The 17,376-nt window shown below is 47.7% G+C and overlaps 6 protein-coding genes across 6 annotated transcripts; 3 read left to right on the forward strand and 3 right to left on the reverse strand.

Annotated features, from left to right (window-relative positions):
- Positions 1–665: 665 nt before the first annotated feature.
- AO090012000967 (RING-type E3 ubiquitin transferase MAG2) lies at positions 666–2,935 on the reverse strand (the record flags this gene model as incomplete). Its single annotated transcript, XM_023236709.1, has 2 exons — positions 666–2,606; positions 2,681–2,935. The coding sequence occupies 2 exons, from the start codon at positions 2,933–2,935 to the stop codon at positions 666–668; spliced, it is 2,196 nt and encodes a 731-aa protein (XP_023091610.1).
- Positions 2,936–3,059: 124 nt separating this feature from the next.
- Positions 3,060–6,571, forward strand: AO090012000968 (mRNA-binding ubiquitin-specific protease UBP3; the record flags this gene model as incomplete). Its single annotated transcript, XM_023236710.1, has 5 exons — positions 3,060–3,210; positions 3,675–4,222; positions 4,255–5,040; positions 5,100–5,206; positions 5,263–6,571. The coding sequence occupies 5 exons, from the start codon at positions 3,060–3,062 to the stop codon at positions 6,569–6,571; spliced, it is 2,901 nt and encodes a 966-aa protein (XP_023091611.1).
- Positions 6,572–8,037: 1,466 nt separating this feature from the next.
- Positions 8,038–9,893, reverse strand: AO090012000970 (putative Na/H antiporter; the record flags this gene model as incomplete). Its single annotated transcript, XM_023236711.1, has 5 exons — positions 8,038–8,113; positions 8,183–8,391; positions 8,450–8,650; positions 9,053–9,726; positions 9,776–9,893. The coding sequence occupies 5 exons, from the start codon at positions 9,891–9,893 to the stop codon at positions 8,038–8,040; spliced, it is 1,278 nt and encodes a 425-aa protein (XP_023091612.1).
- Positions 9,894–10,914: 1,021 nt separating this feature from the next.
- Positions 10,915–12,267, reverse strand: AO090012000971 (RNA-DNA hybrid ribonuclease; the record flags this gene model as incomplete). The annotated part of the gene is made up of 3 exons (XM_001727855.1): positions 10,915–11,341; positions 11,411–11,999; positions 12,060–12,267. The coding sequence occupies 3 exons, from the start codon at positions 12,265–12,267 to the stop codon at positions 10,915–10,917; spliced, it is 1,224 nt and encodes a 407-aa protein (XP_001727907.1).
- Positions 12,268–14,437: 2,170 nt separating this feature from the next.
- Positions 14,438–15,046, forward strand: AO090012000972 (uncharacterized protein; the record flags this gene model as incomplete). Its single annotated transcript, XM_023236712.1, has 2 exons — positions 14,438–14,706; positions 14,728–15,046. The coding sequence occupies 2 exons, from the start codon at positions 14,438–14,440 to the stop codon at positions 15,044–15,046; spliced, it is 588 nt and encodes a 195-aa protein (XP_023091613.1).
- Positions 15,047–15,647: 601 nt separating this feature from the next.
- Positions 15,648–16,813, forward strand: AO090012000973 (uncharacterized protein; the record flags this gene model as incomplete). The annotated part of the gene is made up of 3 exons (XM_023236713.1): positions 15,648–15,652; positions 15,744–15,794; positions 16,345–16,813. 3 exons carry the CDS (start codon positions 15,648–15,650, stop codon positions 16,811–16,813), a joined length of 525 nt encoding a protein of 174 aa, XP_023091614.1.
- Positions 16,814–17,376: the final 563 nt, after the last annotated feature.

A 17,376-nucleotide genomic window follows, 5' to 3' on the forward strand; every position in this document is an offset into this window, starting at 1 on the left:
CTTAGTTTAATTACCTTGTCGGGTAAGATTTTCGGCCATTCATCGTCCTTATAGCGTCCCCATAAAGGTGCCTTAGCACTAGCCTAGTCTATGGACCTCTTACCACTAAAGGTACTAGAACCTAGCACCTTTCGAGACTACTTTCACCAAGACTTGGTTCAACGCCTTCACGATAGTTTTTGAGCTCTAGCTGCGGAATACATAGCTAGTAGTACCTATGTGCATCAGGTTCCTTCAGTGCTCACGCCCCAACTTCAATATCTGGATAAATTACCATTCGAATAGATGCACACAATACAGCGGATGCTGGGTCTGGGTATATAATACTGATTAATTCGCGTGGCAGAGGAATTCTGTCAAGAAAAAGGATACCACAATTACCTAACAATGTCTTTCTATAACAAGGTGTCCGCGCTATATATCAGAAAAAAAAAATGCTTGCCCATAACATATTCTAGGTTAATAATTCAATATGTATACCTTTCACAGTATAACCGACCGTCAGACTCCTATCGTTGTCTCCTCCTGCCTACACTCCTTTAAGCAGAACATAACATGTCCAAAGGCTAAACCAATAGGTGAATCGGCAGTAAGAAGGAAAGTGCAAAGAGGGAAGAAAAGGCATGGAATACAGTATAGAAGAGCCAACCATTGGGGGTTTCCCTTCAGGCGCCTCTTTGAATGTTAGTCGACATGAGTGTGATCTTCTTGTTCTTTTTCTTCTTTCCGCCACCGGAAGTGGAAGGGTTATTTTCATTTGTAGCGGCTTGAGCCAGCAATTCGTGCTCCTGTTGGGCAAACAACTCCTCCTCCCACCCCTCAAGCCAACCATCGCGAGGAGCAGCCCCTAGAGGTGAACCTGCTTGCTGGGCGAGTGTTGGAACAGCGGCTGTCCCCCACACGGTGCGAACGCCTGGAGGACTGGTTGATGACGAATCAGCAGCTCCAGGATGTGAGGATTCGGGAGGCGATGTAGAAGAACCAAAATTTGAGGGGCCAGGGCCCGAAGCACCGCCCGTTAAGGGTTGGAAGTCGTGATCAAAGAACAAAGGGTCAGTAACGCTAATGCTTGACCTCCTATTGCGACGAACGGCAGCCCAATGTTTCTCATCCTCCTTCTGAGCACGAACCCGGTCTTTTTCTTCGCGAGCCTCTTTCTCCCTATTTCTCTTTCTTCTCCTCGCCGTTTCGGCCGCAAAGCGCTCTAAGATCTCTGGCCCAACCACATCCCGCCAGTCACATTCGAGAAAGTTTACTTCACACCCTTGTGGGAGATGACCGAGATATTTAACCCGCTTTCTGAGCTCATCGTCAACGATATGACCAGTGGATATGTGTTCAACGCGAGGAAGGATGGTCGCAGGGAACGATGAATAATCGCCGAATGCAGTCTTTAGAATGCGGATGTCAAGAGGCGAGAGATAGAAATGGGGTAGTGCTTGATAAAAGTAGAATGGGTGATCAGACGACGCTGAAACCCGACCAGTGCCAGGATCTCTCTGTTTGGCTTTCGCCGCAGGTACAGAGTTGATATTGACAAGATTCAACGCCTGTGTCATACGATCTGTTTCACTATGTATGCCTGGCATAGAAGTTGCCACATCTGGGCTGGCATCTGGTTGCGCCGGCTGCTCAGTCGAGGTGACTTGTCCGGATTTAGAATCGTGCTGTGATTTGTAAATTATCGCAACCTCATCAGTCGGTGACTGAGCAAGACTGGAATCCTTTGGTATGTTGATCGCTGTAGGCTGCTGCGAGATACCTGGCGGGTTACCAATTCCCTTCACCTTTGTTTTGGCGTCATTGATGGCTGCAATCGCTTTTTGCGTCCATGTTGTCTCGTCGCCGAACAGGACCTCATCTTCTGCTTCTTGGCGGCGGAGGTCTTCTATCTCACTGTCATATTGGCCGACCATGTAGTCTTCGCCTCCTTTCATAATACGAGCATAATCAGCAACCTCAGCGGCATGGTACCATGGGATATCCTCATCCGGCCCGATACTTTCAGCACCGTCACGGGGCAGTGCCAGAGTGCTCCTTGGTTCTCTTTTCACGAGCCTCAAAACAACGTCGCCACCCTCAAAAGGTAGGTCACCTTCTTGACCACGAAACCATCGTACGGGGCGTGTTTCCGTAATATATATCGTGTCCCAACAAATAGGGCATTTTTTCCATCGTGGCTTCTTCTCAGGCAGCGAGTTTTCTTCATCGGTCGAGTGCATATATCTGATAAGGCAAGGAAGGCAAAATATATGGCCGCAACGAGCCATTCGAGGTGCTACTGGAGTAGATAAGCAGATTGGACAGCTGGCAGACTGAGTCTGAGCCGAGACTAAAACCTGAAGTACAGAATCCCAGTCCAGGTGGACGTCAGCGTTGGCTGCCTGTGCATGGTAGCCTCGGTTCGATGTCACAATAAACCGGTAGTTCGCATGGACGTAACGAGCTTTGTCCATGGCATGGTGTCCGGACCCTAACCCCCATGACGCATATCGACGAATGTTCCGCGGTGGAGGTTGATACTGAGGACGAGGGGGGAGAGAGAAATTCATTAGATGAGTGATGGACGTTTGTCCCTTTCGGCTGTTTGTCGATCTCATGATGGCCTGTATATTATCATGCTAGTTAACTCGCTTGGATCAACGGTGAAAGGTGTGTAAATGACTTAGGGATAACCCACAGACTCGCTATACTCTTCATCATCTAGTAAACGAGGGCGCCTTTGTCGCTTATGTTGACTTTTCCGGGACTGGTTGCTTCTCGGAGTGTTTGTATTCCTCGATGTCAAGCCTGCTCCGAAACTACCAGAGCCTCCCGCGCGTCGTTGAGAACCGCTATCAATCGAGGAAGGGGAGTGGTATGTCGTAGATCCTGACTGATTCGGGATGTTGACTGCCTTCGAAGGGGTTGATGTCTGGCCAAAGTTGGACGACATTTCTTCCTTCCACTCCGATTCAATAAGATGCCCTTCTCCTACGGTGGTGAGGAGAGTGGAAAGCAGTGATTGGAAGGATAGCGCGGCAGAATTGAGCCTTTGCCGTCGACGCAGCAGACTCACAATGTCAAGATATGAAATAATGCAAGATAAGGATGGGCAGAATCATCACAGTGAGAACCCCGAGGGGCAGCACCAGGCGAGGAGAAGCACCAGGGTTCCCGATCCTTCTCCTAAAGAACGAGAGAGAGAGGGACAATCTCGAGGAGGGGCGAGTATGTCATTTTCTTGGCGGCATATAACTGGAGCCTCAGGCACGTGCCGCCCACCCAAAAAAACATCATCTCATCTCAGCTCCAACGCATCCTTCCCCGTTGTTCTGCTTGCCGCGAGTCTAGTTCGCCTCCCCTCCCCTCCCTCTCCTATTGCTGGTTCCTCGGGTATCTGTCTGAGGTATAGTCAATTATAACTTGATTGTTAGGAAGTGTCCTGCATCAGGTTGGTGTCTCTCACTCTCCTCTCCTTAATCAATCGCGCATCTCCCAACTGATGAGTCCTTCAGGCCTCCACAGGACTACCAGCGCCAAGCTTTAGCCGACGATTTTCAATCCTAACTCACGGTCACCGGCCTGGAAGATAGGATGGCTGCATAGACGGGTGAAAAAAGCCCCATCATCTTGGTTCCCCCGTCTTACATCGTATGGCTCCCATTGAGGCAACGCGTGGCTGAATAGTCCAGGCGACTTCCCGACGTGCCTAGACATGATGAACCCTCATCTGCCCGCGATGCCCCATGGGCAGCCACCCATGCCTACTCCCCGGCGGCAGCAGGACATTCCTTACTCTACAGGCCCCCCCAATATGCGCTCTCCTCCCGCGTACATGGGATATCCTCACATGAACGGCCATCTTCCCCCCGCTTATACACAGCAATATCCTCACTGGTTCCCTCCTTACCCTCAAATGCAGCCGCATCCACGCCCATTTCAGCCGCCGTATGCACCGATGTATGTCTCCACCTATCCTCCTCAACCTGCTATGGCTCCGGCTCCTATCCCACCCCCATCGCTCCCCATGCACGCCAGGACTTCAACTCCACTCCAGTCCACTATGTCTCCTGTTGGACCAGCGCCCGCTCCGATAAATATGCCAATGCAATCTCCTGCCGTCCTTCCCATCCACCCCACGACTAGCCCTATTATGTCTTCGCCTTCCGCTTCAGCCCCCGAGAATGCTCCCACGGTTGCTCCCACGGTTTCCACCCCCGTCAAGCCTTTCCGTGCGCCGGTAAGCTTTTTGAAGCGCCTCCTATAGCATAGTCCTCAATTTCTGACCAACATTTTCAGCTCCCTTGGCTCTCTGTTCCAGACCGTCCGTTCCCCGCCAGAGTTTCCCGCAGACGCCGAAAAAGCCGCGCCCTTCAGTCTTCTGTTTCGGTTGAACTGCTGGCAAAGGACACCCAGCAGGACGGCCATGATGGAAGACAAGGTGCGACGAAGTATGTAGAGCCGCATACTCAGACTCCGTCCGAACCTCAAACACCAACACTGTCTGTTGCACCATCGGTCGCGAATTCCACACAGCCCACCACCCCGGCTTCGGCTGTTCAATCTTCTGTCCGTCCTCAGTCGCAATCCAAAGGATCAAAGCCAGCAATTCCTGTAGTTCCTGTTGTCCCCGTTGTCCCGGGTCCTGGCGCTCCGCGACAGGAAACGAAAGATGATGCCAGCCGCTCGTCAGAAACACGAAAATCGCCCGGAGCAGTTGCCAATATCGCAAGTAGGACAGCTGAAGATACTTCTACCGAGCGCCCAATAGAACAGGGAGAGAGTACTACTTCGGAAGGTTCACCGAAACCACCCTCCCCTGTTCGTACAGCTCCAAAGTCCTGGGCGGACCTAGTTCGAGCCAAGAATCAATCGAAAAGTGCAGGCGTCACCGGTGCCTCATCTGCTGTATCAAACGGCGTGGTAAAACATAAGAGTGAATCTCTTGCAGATGTATTGGTGAACATGGGAGATGATGTCTCCCAGTATAGCGACAAGACTGCGTTTCTTGAGCCCAGGGGACTTGTGAATACCGGGAATATGTGCTATATGAACTCTGTATGTTACGACAATTACTGCAAACGTGTGAAAGCTCACTGACTTTTTGGACACAACAGGTTCTCCAAATTTTGGTTTCTTGTGTACCTTTTTATCAGTTCTTGGATCATATTGGCCGGCGAGCATCACATAGTTTCCAGAGTGACTTCCCAATGATTGATGCTTTGTTAGTATCACTATATTTGTTTGCCCGAGGATTGATACTAACTTGTAATTTGCTAGGATTATGTTTATGAAAGAGTTTCGTGTTATTGACGCTGCTCATTCTGAGGAACAGTTGAGGTTAAGGTTGAAACCCAATGAACTTGAGCAATATGGAGATGCGTTTATCCCAGAATTTGTTTATCAGGTGATTCGGCAGTTGCCACGCTTTCGAGACATGCGCGTACGCTCTTCCTTATTAATTCAGCCAATATATGCTCAGTTGACTAATTATCCAAACATACAGCGAGGACATCAACAAGATGCTCAAGAGTTCTTGGGCTTCCTTTTGGAGGAAATGCACGAAGAATGTGCTCGTGCCGCAAAGGATGCGCCATCGACGAAGACTGATGGTGCAGCATCTCTGAGCGAAGAGCCATCTGCAGCTGATGACGAGTCTGGTGATGGGTGGTTAGAGGTTGGTCATAAGCAGAAACCTGCGGTTACAAGATCTTCTGGTCACATGTCTTATGAATCACCTATCATGAGGATATTCGGTGGGCAAATCCGGTCTGAATTCAAAGTACCTGGGAACAAGACTTCTGTAACCTTGGAGCCTTACCAACCCTTACAGTTGGATATTGGTTCACCTGAGATCAATAACATTGTCGATGCTCTCAAGGGGCTGACAAAACCGGAGAGTATTCAAGGAGATTTCAACTCCTCGCGCGGCCCGAATGTCACAGCAACGAAACAGATCTTCATTGAGAATCTACCACCCGTTCTTATTCTTCACCTCAAACGCTTCCAGTACGATAGCGTTACCAGAGGGACCCAAAAAATCTGGAAGAAAGTTGGATATCCTCTTGACTTGGAGATCCCTCGCGAAGTATTACCTCCTAACAGGCGCAATATCATGATGGCCCAGGGTGGACTGCCCAAGTACCGACTCATTGGCGTCATCTACCACCACGGCAAGAACGCAAGTGGTGGCCATTATACTGTCGATGTCCGTCGCCAAGATGGTCGTGAATGGATTCGCCTTGATGACACTGTCATTCGCCGTGTCAGAAGCGAGGATGTTGCGGAAGCCGGTGGCGAAGAAGACCCCAAGGTGCTTGCGGCAGCCCTTGAACAGCATAAGCGCGACACCAACACGAATATCTATGAGCAAATTGATGATTTGGACCAGTCTGATAATGAGAGAGGTTGGAGTCAGGTCAATGGAACAGGCTCCGGTAATCACACAAGCAAAAAATCCACTTCAGCAGTTACCAATGGAGCTCCAGCGACGTCTAAAGCACCTTCCGGGACTAGGACTCCAATTGGACGATACGGGTCCAAGGACAATAAGGTTGCATACCTGCTGTTCTACGAGCGCATTGCATGATTTATGAGGAGCGCATAGGAGGAAATCTCGACAATCTCTTACTAAAAGATAAAAGCAAAAGGCCACTTTCAAGGAATTCTCGACCTAAATACACTGCTCCTACCTTATTATCTGCTGTAGCAGATTGTTCTACGTTTGATTATACCAATTATGCCTGATGGCACTCTCCATTTGGTATGGATTATCACTCATCAGAGTATCTCAGTTGACATTTTGTGTCGGTTGCTTGTTGTAGCGATCTCGGCGACCGACTACTTGTCCGAAACCACACACGCTTACAAAGATGACCGACCACTAAAGGGCCTAAAGCCTGTCATCATTGGTAATTCGGATCATCTTTGCAGCTTTTCAACTGATTGCTTAATTTTGTTTTTCTTTTTGTACCCCCCCCCTCTTTCTTGCTGCCTAGTGTTTTGCAACTTAAGCTGAACGTCCTCCACTTCCTCTTGCATCTTCTTCCAATTCTGTATGTGATGATATTCCCACCTACCGATTCATCTTCCTTGTTCTGCTTGAGTCTGTAATTGCGGTGTTGTATCTGGTGGAATGTTGCGCTGATATATACCCAATTTCCTCGCATAGCCCTTGGTTTGCTTCTCGGATGCACGTGGGTTTCTGACGTGTGGGCGTGGGATGGGGTTATAACGACTGCATGAATTTCCTTTACAATAGACAAGTCGATCGAGGGTGGGTGGTTGTCTGATGTGATTTGACGTGGTCGGCTGCTCCGTCCGGAAACGGGAATTCGGACGATGCTGCAACGAAACAAGATCCTAGCATTTACTGGTTCTTATGGAACGAACCAACCTTGTCGATGTCTATTTGACTCCTTTTTATTCTTTCTACTTTCCCTCCGATTTATCTATCTCCATCATCTCGCTATCATTCCTTATGTTCTTTAATGACGAGGTATGGTGGGTTCATGTTAGCGGTGAAGTGCAGGATATCATGGCGGTGTAGAGAGAGAAAAAGGAGGGATGGGATGGAGTTTTACGATGACCAAAAGCGTTTCCCTAGGGAATATCAAGTATTATTTCTACATTCGACCCATCATAGTCGTGTCGTGATCTTCCAATGAAAAGACCTTTTTGTTATAACTGAACAAAAGTTTACTGTTCTGAGCCATTCACATACTGAGATCATGACAATATCCTAAAACTTGTTCGTCTCTGGATAATCGTAGAGGTGCTTGTCGCCAATCTATAATCGTCCAGGCACAATAGCAAGGGTCACAGTACCCATATATGATGTGGAGTACAAAATCTCCACTGTACTATATGACCTTCAAAATATACAAGAATTGTAAAAATGCACCAGAGTAGACCTCCCCTTACCCAAAGAGTGTGCGATTGGCATGTCTTGAACAATAGCAGCAACGGAATAAAGGCCCATCCATGTTGAATGTATCGGCAGATCAGTTCCCGCGGCCATCACACATCACATTGGCACTAGTGAATCAACGGCTACTACTCCGTACCTCCCAGCGTATTGCCGCCTGAGGTAGCCTCATTGCCAGGTTCTTGCATTACCAAGTTTACGGGTCTTTCGGGTTCTCCTTCATGTTTTGTACCTAGTTGCTGTTGATCCGTCAATTGTGCTCTTGCGACGGACCGGCCTATCTGCAACGTCGTAGACCGAGGTGCGCCGGGCCGTTTACGTCCTTGACTGTTGTCTTGTGTTGCAGTGCTGTGGGTATGCTGTACATTCGCGATCGGCACCGGCTCTGCCTCGGGCGTGGAACCAACACTGAGTGCGTGGGAAATGGTCCGCGGCAGATGATACCCCGCTTTCACCAACGGTATAGAAAGACCATGCACAACCTGTATGTCCGTTAGAAACTAGGCTCAACAAGGGTTGAAAGGTTAAGGTGCGGTTTACAATGCTGCAGATGACTAAGAACCAGACGACAACATCAACAGCCTCGGAAACCTTCTGTGCATCATCACGGACTTTGCCATCAACGATGATACCTTGTAAGAACTCTCGGCAGACCGATAGATAGAAGATGGCACCGACGCCAATGGGACCGAAAAATCCAACGAAGGCTGCTTGAAGAAGGTGCTCGATTTGGCCGATATACTTGTGCATTGCGAAGATGATCGGCATCCGGCGAACGAGAAGGATCAGGACTCCCAAGAAGATCAAGCGATAGATTGGGATAATATTGTTGTTCAGGAAGGAGGACCATGGGCAGACGGCACCGAACCACATAAAGATGGCCAAATTCAAAAGCATATCAATGGTTGGTTGCAGTGAATCGTCCATCGTTTCGAGGCGGAACCAGTCACTATCGAAATCAGCATCATGACGAGCCATAGTAGAAAGAGGGAAGGGCCGTTACTCCTGAGTAAAAACATTACCTGCTACAAAGCAAGCCAGAAGGTCGTCTGTTCCAATCATGCCGCAGGTACCCACAATAAAAAGCTATAGTCAACGCTGCGTCAGTAATTGCTGGGTGCTTCCAGGGGTAGACTTACTTACTGCAAGGGCGATAGCAAAGACGAGGAAACTCTCGCGGTCGACATAGCGCTTCTCTTCTGCCCAGTGAAGCAATTCTCTAGAAACCCAGCCGACAGTGATCCCATATACAACGCTTAATATCACTGTGTAAGCCCAGGTTTCGTAGAACCACAGTCCCATGGCTTTCCCGGCGCCTCCGCTATACCCGGCGCCTCCCATGCCCGTGTATTTGAGCAGATACATAGCAAAAAATAGAAAAGGATATCCAAGGCCATCATTGGCCCCTGATTCAGCAACAATGATCCTTTGAAGTGGCCGAGGGACATTCTTGTCCGCGAACTTACCTTTTACAATTGAGTTGGAAAGTACCGGGTCAGTTGGAGTTACACATGCGCCAATTATGAGAGCGTGTAGAAACTGAAAGTTAGGGATCATGGCCCAAATGACAAGACTGCTACATAGCCACATGGCAGCCATGCCAGGCCCCAGCAGTAATGATAGGCTTTTCCATTCTAGTTGCAGGTAGCGTTTAGGAAGTTGGACCCCGGCAAGTACCAACTGAACCCCAAGAACTAGTCTGGTGAAGTACATTGTAATCTCCTCCAGATTTTGTTCTGAGCCGAGCGCATATTCCTTAGGTCTTATAAAATTGGCTGCATGTGGAGAGAAGATAATCCCAGCCAATAATGAGATTACTGTCGTTGTCAGTGGCGTTGGCGGTAATCTATACAGAGGGTAACGAACATGCTTCAGACAAATAAAATCTCTCCTTGAACAAGTAGGAAACTAAGCCAAAGACCGAGATAAACCCACCCAACGTGGCGCAGACAATGTTGAAGTTGATCAACGCAAGGGTCGGCATGATTCCCCTTCCAGAAGCTTGTGAGATCCTTTAGTCACGGGTTGTCTGGAATGTAGCTTCACGATAGCGCAACAGCAAATCCGTAGGTGCGTCTACCTAAGGGCCTCAAAAGTTCTCTTCAATGTTTGTCAGAGTCACAAGCCAAATGATGGAAAATCCTTAGTTTTGATGCCCAGAGATAAAAGGCGCTGTCTTGGATTGATAAAATTGCAAGCCTATGTTATTCAACCATAGTATAGATCTGCCTGACTGTAGGAATCACTGTCATCTGAGACGTCTGCACGTCTACACTCGGGAACTCAAACAGGAATGCTGGGGTGCGGCCGAGACTTGACAGGTTCAGTGACACCACACACACAGAGAGAGAGAGAGCAAGACAGCTTCTCTCGAGGTAAAAAAGGAGGTGTACACGAAGAAGTGCTAAAGCCGAAGGCCGGTAGGAAGTATTTTCAACGTGGGGTTCACAGAGGTGGAGAGGGGACCAAAATCAAAAGACGAAATCAATCGATAATAGATTAAATCTGGGGACGATTAAATTTAAATCGGGGCCGGAGCTTGTTCTTGTGACTTGCTCGACTTTACCCTAACGGGAAGTAGATAAATAGCCTAGCAGACTGGCCGGTAATTCTACTAAGTAGTACGTACTACTAGTCGTACGTGAGAATTATGTGATCAACTTTATCGATTATTATTTCTCCTAGTCGTACGTGAGATTATGTGATCAATTTTATCGATTATTATTTCTCTCATTGGATTCGATAATGTATTTCCATCCCAGGATATCATCATGGTGGTATGTCAGTTCCCAGACCACTTTCATAAAGACACAAGATAAAAAGAGCCCTGACTCCTTTAAGGACAGACAACAAAGCATCATAGTCATCATCATCTGAGAAGGGGGAGAAAAAAAAGAAAAAATAAAATAAAAAGGAAGAAGAAGAAGAAGAAGAGCAAAGAGTGAAGGGAAACGAGGTGGCGAAGTATAGGCCAAGAAACGGAGGGTTAAAAAGGCGTTATCGAGTTAGATATCATAGTCAAATATTTCATCGGGGATATTCTTGGCCGCTTCCATAGCTGCTGCCTTTTCAGATACCCCCCGTTGCGCTCCATTAACAGCCAGACGGTCAGCTGCCTCATTTCCCGGGTCCGAATTGTGCCCCTTAACCCACTCGAATAGTGTCTTAACTTTAAGCTCATCCCGCTCCTCGATTTTGACACGAATTGATTCGACTAAGTCCTTGTTCTCAACCGGTTTGTTATCCGACGTAAGCCACTTATTGCGCTGCCATTTGACATACCACACCGTCACACATTTTATCGCATACTGACTATCTGTGAAGATTGTCACATCTCGATGACGTGGAGCTATGTCAAGAGCTCGAAGGATAGCTGTCAGTTCTGCACGCTGGTTCGTCTGACGGCTACCTTTCAGGGGCTCCGAGACATTTCTGCTGGGGAAAAGCAGCGTCAGTAAGGTGACAACCAATAGAAATGGTGGCGACAAAAGAGTAACAAACCTGTTGTCCCCGGGTCCGAAATAAACGCCAACTCCCGCCGACGCAAGCGCTCTGCCATTCTTCAGCGAACTACCATCCGTATAAATTCGCAACATCCCGGGAGGACCAGTTGCCTTCGTCTTTGTTACACTTTTCTGCTCCTTCGTTTTATAGACCACCTTTCCTGATTTTGGGTCCAAAAGTACGTTTGGGTCGAACCCATCCTCTGCCCCGGGAGGCAATGGGCCATCCCCTGGCTCTATGGGGGAGCCTTGCTCGTCCTTTAGTACGTCGCTCAATATCCCGGGTGCTCCAGGGAGTTTCTGTATCTCTGAAGTGTTCCCAGCGAACGAAGCACCATTGGCTTGACCCAGTTTTACAAAGGCTTCGGCCTCTTCCTTTGTGGAAAACTTCTTATAACGCGGTCGTGCGAATCCCTTGATCTGCTCCTGAGCTTTTGCCCAGTCGGTATAAACACCGGGTACTCGCCCACGCTGTATGCCGTAAAATCGACTAGGTTCTGTGCTGGAAGCAGTGGCGCCCGGCGCTGGCGGTAGTTTTGAGCCTGTAAGGAATGCATTTGCCTCTTCTAACGTCGAGAATGCTTGAACTGGAGCCTCCGTTAGTCGGGCACCCGCACATCATATCAACGCGGTATAGAGTCCCTTACACACTGCACCTTTGTACCCGGTTACCTGGGTCAAGCAGTCATTCCATGCATAGTAAACCCCAGGTTGATATCCCGCCTTGACCGCGTAATATTTCCCTGCGGAACCTCGTTTGCGCTTGGTACCAGCTGTGGATGTCGGAGTCGATTGTACACTCGGAGACGGTTTTGTGGCAGGACCGGGAGGAGGGGATGGAGTAGCGTTCGTCATCACGTTGCGCCGGCCAGCAGGAGTTGAAAGGGAAGTTTTCCGTAATAGAGGTCTGGCTGCTGGTCCAGGCCGAGGAGGTAGGTGTGAATAGAAAATTCTTGGCAGCGTTGTCAAGCTTCGTGAGTCGGTGGAGTTCAAAGTTGGAATGCAAATTCTCGGCCTGCAGCTCCAAATGGAACTTGAGTGTCCCAAGTTCGGAGCTACCAGGCAAGCCCAACTGAAGCCCGTATTGAAAGGATACGTATATTGACTTTAAACTTGAATGAACCCTAGGCAGTCTCGTGGGCTGGAACACGCTGAGACTCTGATGTTGTTGGGGTTAGGAAGTGGTGCGGGCTTTGGGGAAGGAGGATGATCGCCGAGACAAGGAGAGGGAGGAGGAGCAGGAGCAGGAGGGGGCGAAGGGAAAGGAAGAGGGGAACCATAAATAATTCTCATATGGGTATTGTTTTGTTTGACCAGCTCTTGATTTTTTTTTTTTTTTTTTTTTTTTTTATTTTCTCTCTCCTTTTGATTCATAAAAAACCACCTCATTTCCTGTCGTCCAATTTGCTGAATTAAGCATTTAAATTTCAAATTGAAGTCATTCTTAAGCCAACTAAACTGCAGCGTGAGTTTCCAACTCTACTCGTTCGTGAATATATAATGCTATCGTATATAAAAATATATATATACACCCACACACTGCTATGCCACACCGTATGGTCTGAGCCCAGCTCTTCAAATACTTTCAGAAGAGATAAATGAACTCGATTGTTTCGACCCCCGCTATACCGGTTATCCACGGTTTGTCATTCCCAACCGCAGTCGCGATCTTTATGGTTATCTCCCAGTTTAGAAAAACATTATCCAAGGTTGACATGTGCAGCGATCAGGACGCGATATGAACAATGCCCGCAACTATCGAGATTGCTTTTGCTGCGGGAGCCAAACATGTACTATGAAACTAACAAGGCTAACTACATTTCGAGGTTTGATACCGAAGACTCGCTAAGACTCAAACAACTCTTGAGCACTGGGGGGCTTTCACTTTATGAATCGAAGCGGGCTTCTTCCCAAAGTTATGTATGTCTAGCTGACGTAGTACGTCTATAGTCTCGCTACCTTAGCTAGCTAGCTTAATGTCTCATAGTCAACCTTGAAGTCATATCCACTCTGTTGTTCACGGTTTCAACGCAACAAGCTGGACTGGGGGATGTTTAGCCACATGGTGTTTAAGGTCAATTATTAGCCGTGCTGATACAGGACAGTATAACATAGCCAGTCGGCAGTCATTGAGACACTATAATCATGAAGAATAGAAATTCTGTATACCTGAGCCATGCAGGGTAAGATAAGTTTCTTTCACTTTGACTAGCTTTGCTTATATTCACGGTATCTGCACAAATAACACCCGATTCAATTCCGTGTCAACAAAAAACCATAGAAATAGCCTGGCTTTAGCTCAGTGTTACCTACCGAGTTTCTCTATCTTACTCTGTCTGCCTAGGATCGGGCTCATGCTACCTAGTGTATATACCTTCGTCTACTTTATCAGCGCTCTTAGCACTAAAAGGAAGACGAAGACGCCCTCTAAAAGACCTCCTCTGCCCCAATTGGCAGTGGTATAGTAAGCTAATCTTCTCAACACAAGGTGTAATTGAAGAGCGGTCCCAGTGAATGAGTGATTGGAAGTGAACACCCAGCCCATAATGCTAACCTTGGAAATCGGTCAACACCCCTACCAGCCTCTAATCGCGCCATTGGAGATGCTTTCTGATCCTTTTTTAAAATGACAATCTCCCGGTCCTCAACAACTGACAACAATCTGCATATACATCACCGATAACGTGCGATTCTATCATCTGTTTGTCTCACCATTGAAACGGGGTATCAGGGATAAGTGCCTGGGAAAACGTCCCTAACTAGCTTCTTTGCAAGGCTGTCTCCAAACAGTCATGATTTAGAAGGGGTATGTAAAATATCAAGAGAATTCTGGTGTACGAAGTCAGCTTTGGACCTTTAATCCCAGAACTGCAACAGAACTAAAGAGCAGCAGGTAAGCTTGGCCCGCCTCCTCTAATACTGCCCCATGTTGAAAGTCATATATAACATACCGCGTTGTCAGATGAAGGACACCGCATCCTAACAGGGTAGCCTATGCGCAGTGACTGAGAAAACCGTGGACAAAATGAATGGCACCACTGCAGAGCCTACTTACTCCCACCCACCTCGCCCAACAAGGACCTCCTTCAATATTACACGCGAGTTGCACGTTGCCTGCTTACTGGATGATGCTGAGCGGGTTACTGAATTGCTTGCGATGGGAGCAGATTGCGATGCCGTTAGCTACGCTGGCTATTCTGCGCTTGACGTCGCTGACTTGCTGAACCGAGTGAGCATTGTCAAATGTCTTTTGGCCCATGTGAATATCCAAGAGACCGGGATGCTAGAGCTCATGTACGCTATCCGTCAGGGTAGATCGACTGTTGTACGAGCTTTACTGGAGATGGGTCTTAATGACCAGCTCCAAGACGAGGCGCTGTTCCGTGGAGTTTTCCTCATGGCCTGCTATATTGGAACGACTTTTGTCGTCAATGCTCTGGTCAAATATGGGCCGGGTCTTTTTATCTCTCCTTTCGAGGATATGTTTGTTCATGTTGCCATGTTTCTGAACAATACCGAAGTAGCTGATACGATTCGCGATATTGCTGACCTTGAACGTCGCAAGATGTTCAGAGATGTCGAGGTATGTGGTCCAAGAGGAAGCTCACACAGCTCAAAACCTGGCCAACACTAACATTGGGCTAGGCATATATGCTTCCAAATGCGTACTTGGAGGCGACTGAGGACACCGACAAGTTCTTTTCTGATTTTCTGCATGACTCTAACTCACCTGACTTTAATGCATCTCCTGAGCACGATGAGCAGTTGTTTATCGATTCGTGACTTTGATCAGCTCTTCTGCTGAAGGTGAGATAATGTAGGGAAAGCCTTGTTGAACCTATCATGCGGCCATGTTTTGATTCTGACTGAGATGGGGAAATTGGCTGTTGAACTTCTTCCAGGCATCTTTATTGCCGAAGATAGGACTGCAGACCTACTGCGCTTGAGGGGTATGTGACAAGAGGAAAGATATGTACAATAACATAACGGAATACAAGTTGTAATCGGGGGCTCACGCAATAAACGGTGACATTCCAGAGAAAAAGCAACTTGAGAAAGGACAAATTTGATAATGTTTTCATTAGATTTTCGCCTATGAATTGCAGTCCTTGCGACACATACTGTCTGTACAAAAGCGAGGTTTTGATACCCTAGTGTTACCCTGGTACAGTTACTACTAGTAGTAGTGGAGTATCATTACATGTGCCCTGATGAGTCGGCCTTTTTCCAAACCGATGCCGTATGTCATGAGCACTCAGTCCCTTTTGGTGAATTCGAAAAATAGTAACTATTACCTACTATATGGATCGCTATTGTTCTTACCGGTGAAGAACACGGCATGATTGCCAAATCGGGACGCCGACTGATTCACACAATGCTTCGTGAGTCATCGATGCCTCGTATTGAAGGCCACCTCAATGTGGAGACGGAATCCTTACTACGTTACTTCTTTTGGAGGGGCTCTTCATCACCTACTAAGTAGTATATAACCAAGTTATCACGACTTCTACGTGTTTTATCCCCCCTAGATGATCACATATACCCAATATCAAGATATAGTACTTTCTTGAAGACGTCCTGATTCTCATCTGTTTAATATACGCCATCATGGCCGACAGCGAAATATCACCAGAAACTATACTATCGGAGCTCTCCACGACTCCATATGTCTGCTCATCTGTTGAGCAATTAAGCGGTGGGACCGCCAACTTCGTCTTTCGTGGCACTCTGCTTCGTCCACGTCAAGATGGAACCACAACCGTTGTCATCAAGCATACAGAGGACTATATAGCATCAAATCGCGAATTTAAATTATCCGCCCAACGCTGTGTACCTGTTCCTGTCCTCTCACACGACGAATTATCTTGGCTAATACTCTAACATCCAGCTCATCGAAAAATCCATTTTAACCTCACTTAATAACTTCCCCAGCTCGAAAATCACGAACGATGAAGACGCAACCAGCCAATTCACGGCAAAAACACCCCATATATACTCATTCAATCCGCTCACCCACACCCAAGTTATGGAAGATCTTCCTGACTCCGTAGATCTAAAATCATTTTTTGTGTCGCCCAGCTCAGCTCGAACTGTGCCCCGTGAATGGGCGGTGTCTCTTGGCCGGGCATTGGGGCACTGGCTGAGTTCCTTTCATTCATGGGCCAAGGAGCCAGCACAGGCTGATGTGGCTCTGGAATTAGAGCAGAACCACTTCTTCCGGGATTTGAAGTTCAGCATAAACTATGATAATTTGATAAACATGGTCAGCAAGTACCCTGAGATACTGGAGGGCAGCCGAGCCGTTTTCGAGAAGGTCAGGGATATGGCAAAGAGTGAGTCGGGAAGGAAAGATGGAGAGGGATTTGGAGTGATCCATGGGGACTTCTGGTCGGGGAAGTAAGTACCGCTGTATCTTTCTCTTTCCTACCCCCGGCTTACCCTTCTTTTTTATCTATTTATTTTTTTTTTATTTTTTATTTTTTATTTTTTTTTTTTTTTTTGGCCTCCCTCCAGGTTCAACAGGAGAAGCAGGGTTACTAATAATGTCAGTATCATACTTCCGAAAACTTCACTGGATACACAGTACTCTAACACTCCCTTATTCATCATCGACTGGGAACTCGCTCAGTGTGGTACTCGGGCTCTTGATCTAGGCCAAATGATGGCCGAGTTGTATGAGCTAAAACACTACAAAGATATCGATGCTGGAGTGTGGATTATTCAGGGTATCACGGAAGCGTATCCTGCTTTGAGTGAAGAAATGGCATTCCGGACGTTAATTCACGTAGGGACCCATTTGATCTACTTCGGCAGTACGGTCCCTGGATGGGGGACAGACGGGCAGATTACTGATGTCGTGAGGCTGGGGAGAGATCTTATTGTCAAAGCCTGGGAGAAAGATAAGAGTTGGTTCAAAGGAGGGGTGTGGGAGTGTTTGTTCAAGAAGTAGGGGAGCTCTGTAGT

This window comes from Aspergillus oryzae, chromosome 4 (genome assembly GCF_000184455.2).
Source record: "Aspergillus oryzae RIB40 DNA, chromosome 4".
Classification (NCBI taxonomy): Eukaryota; Fungi; Ascomycota; class Eurotiomycetes; order Eurotiales; family Aspergillaceae; genus Aspergillus; species Aspergillus oryzae.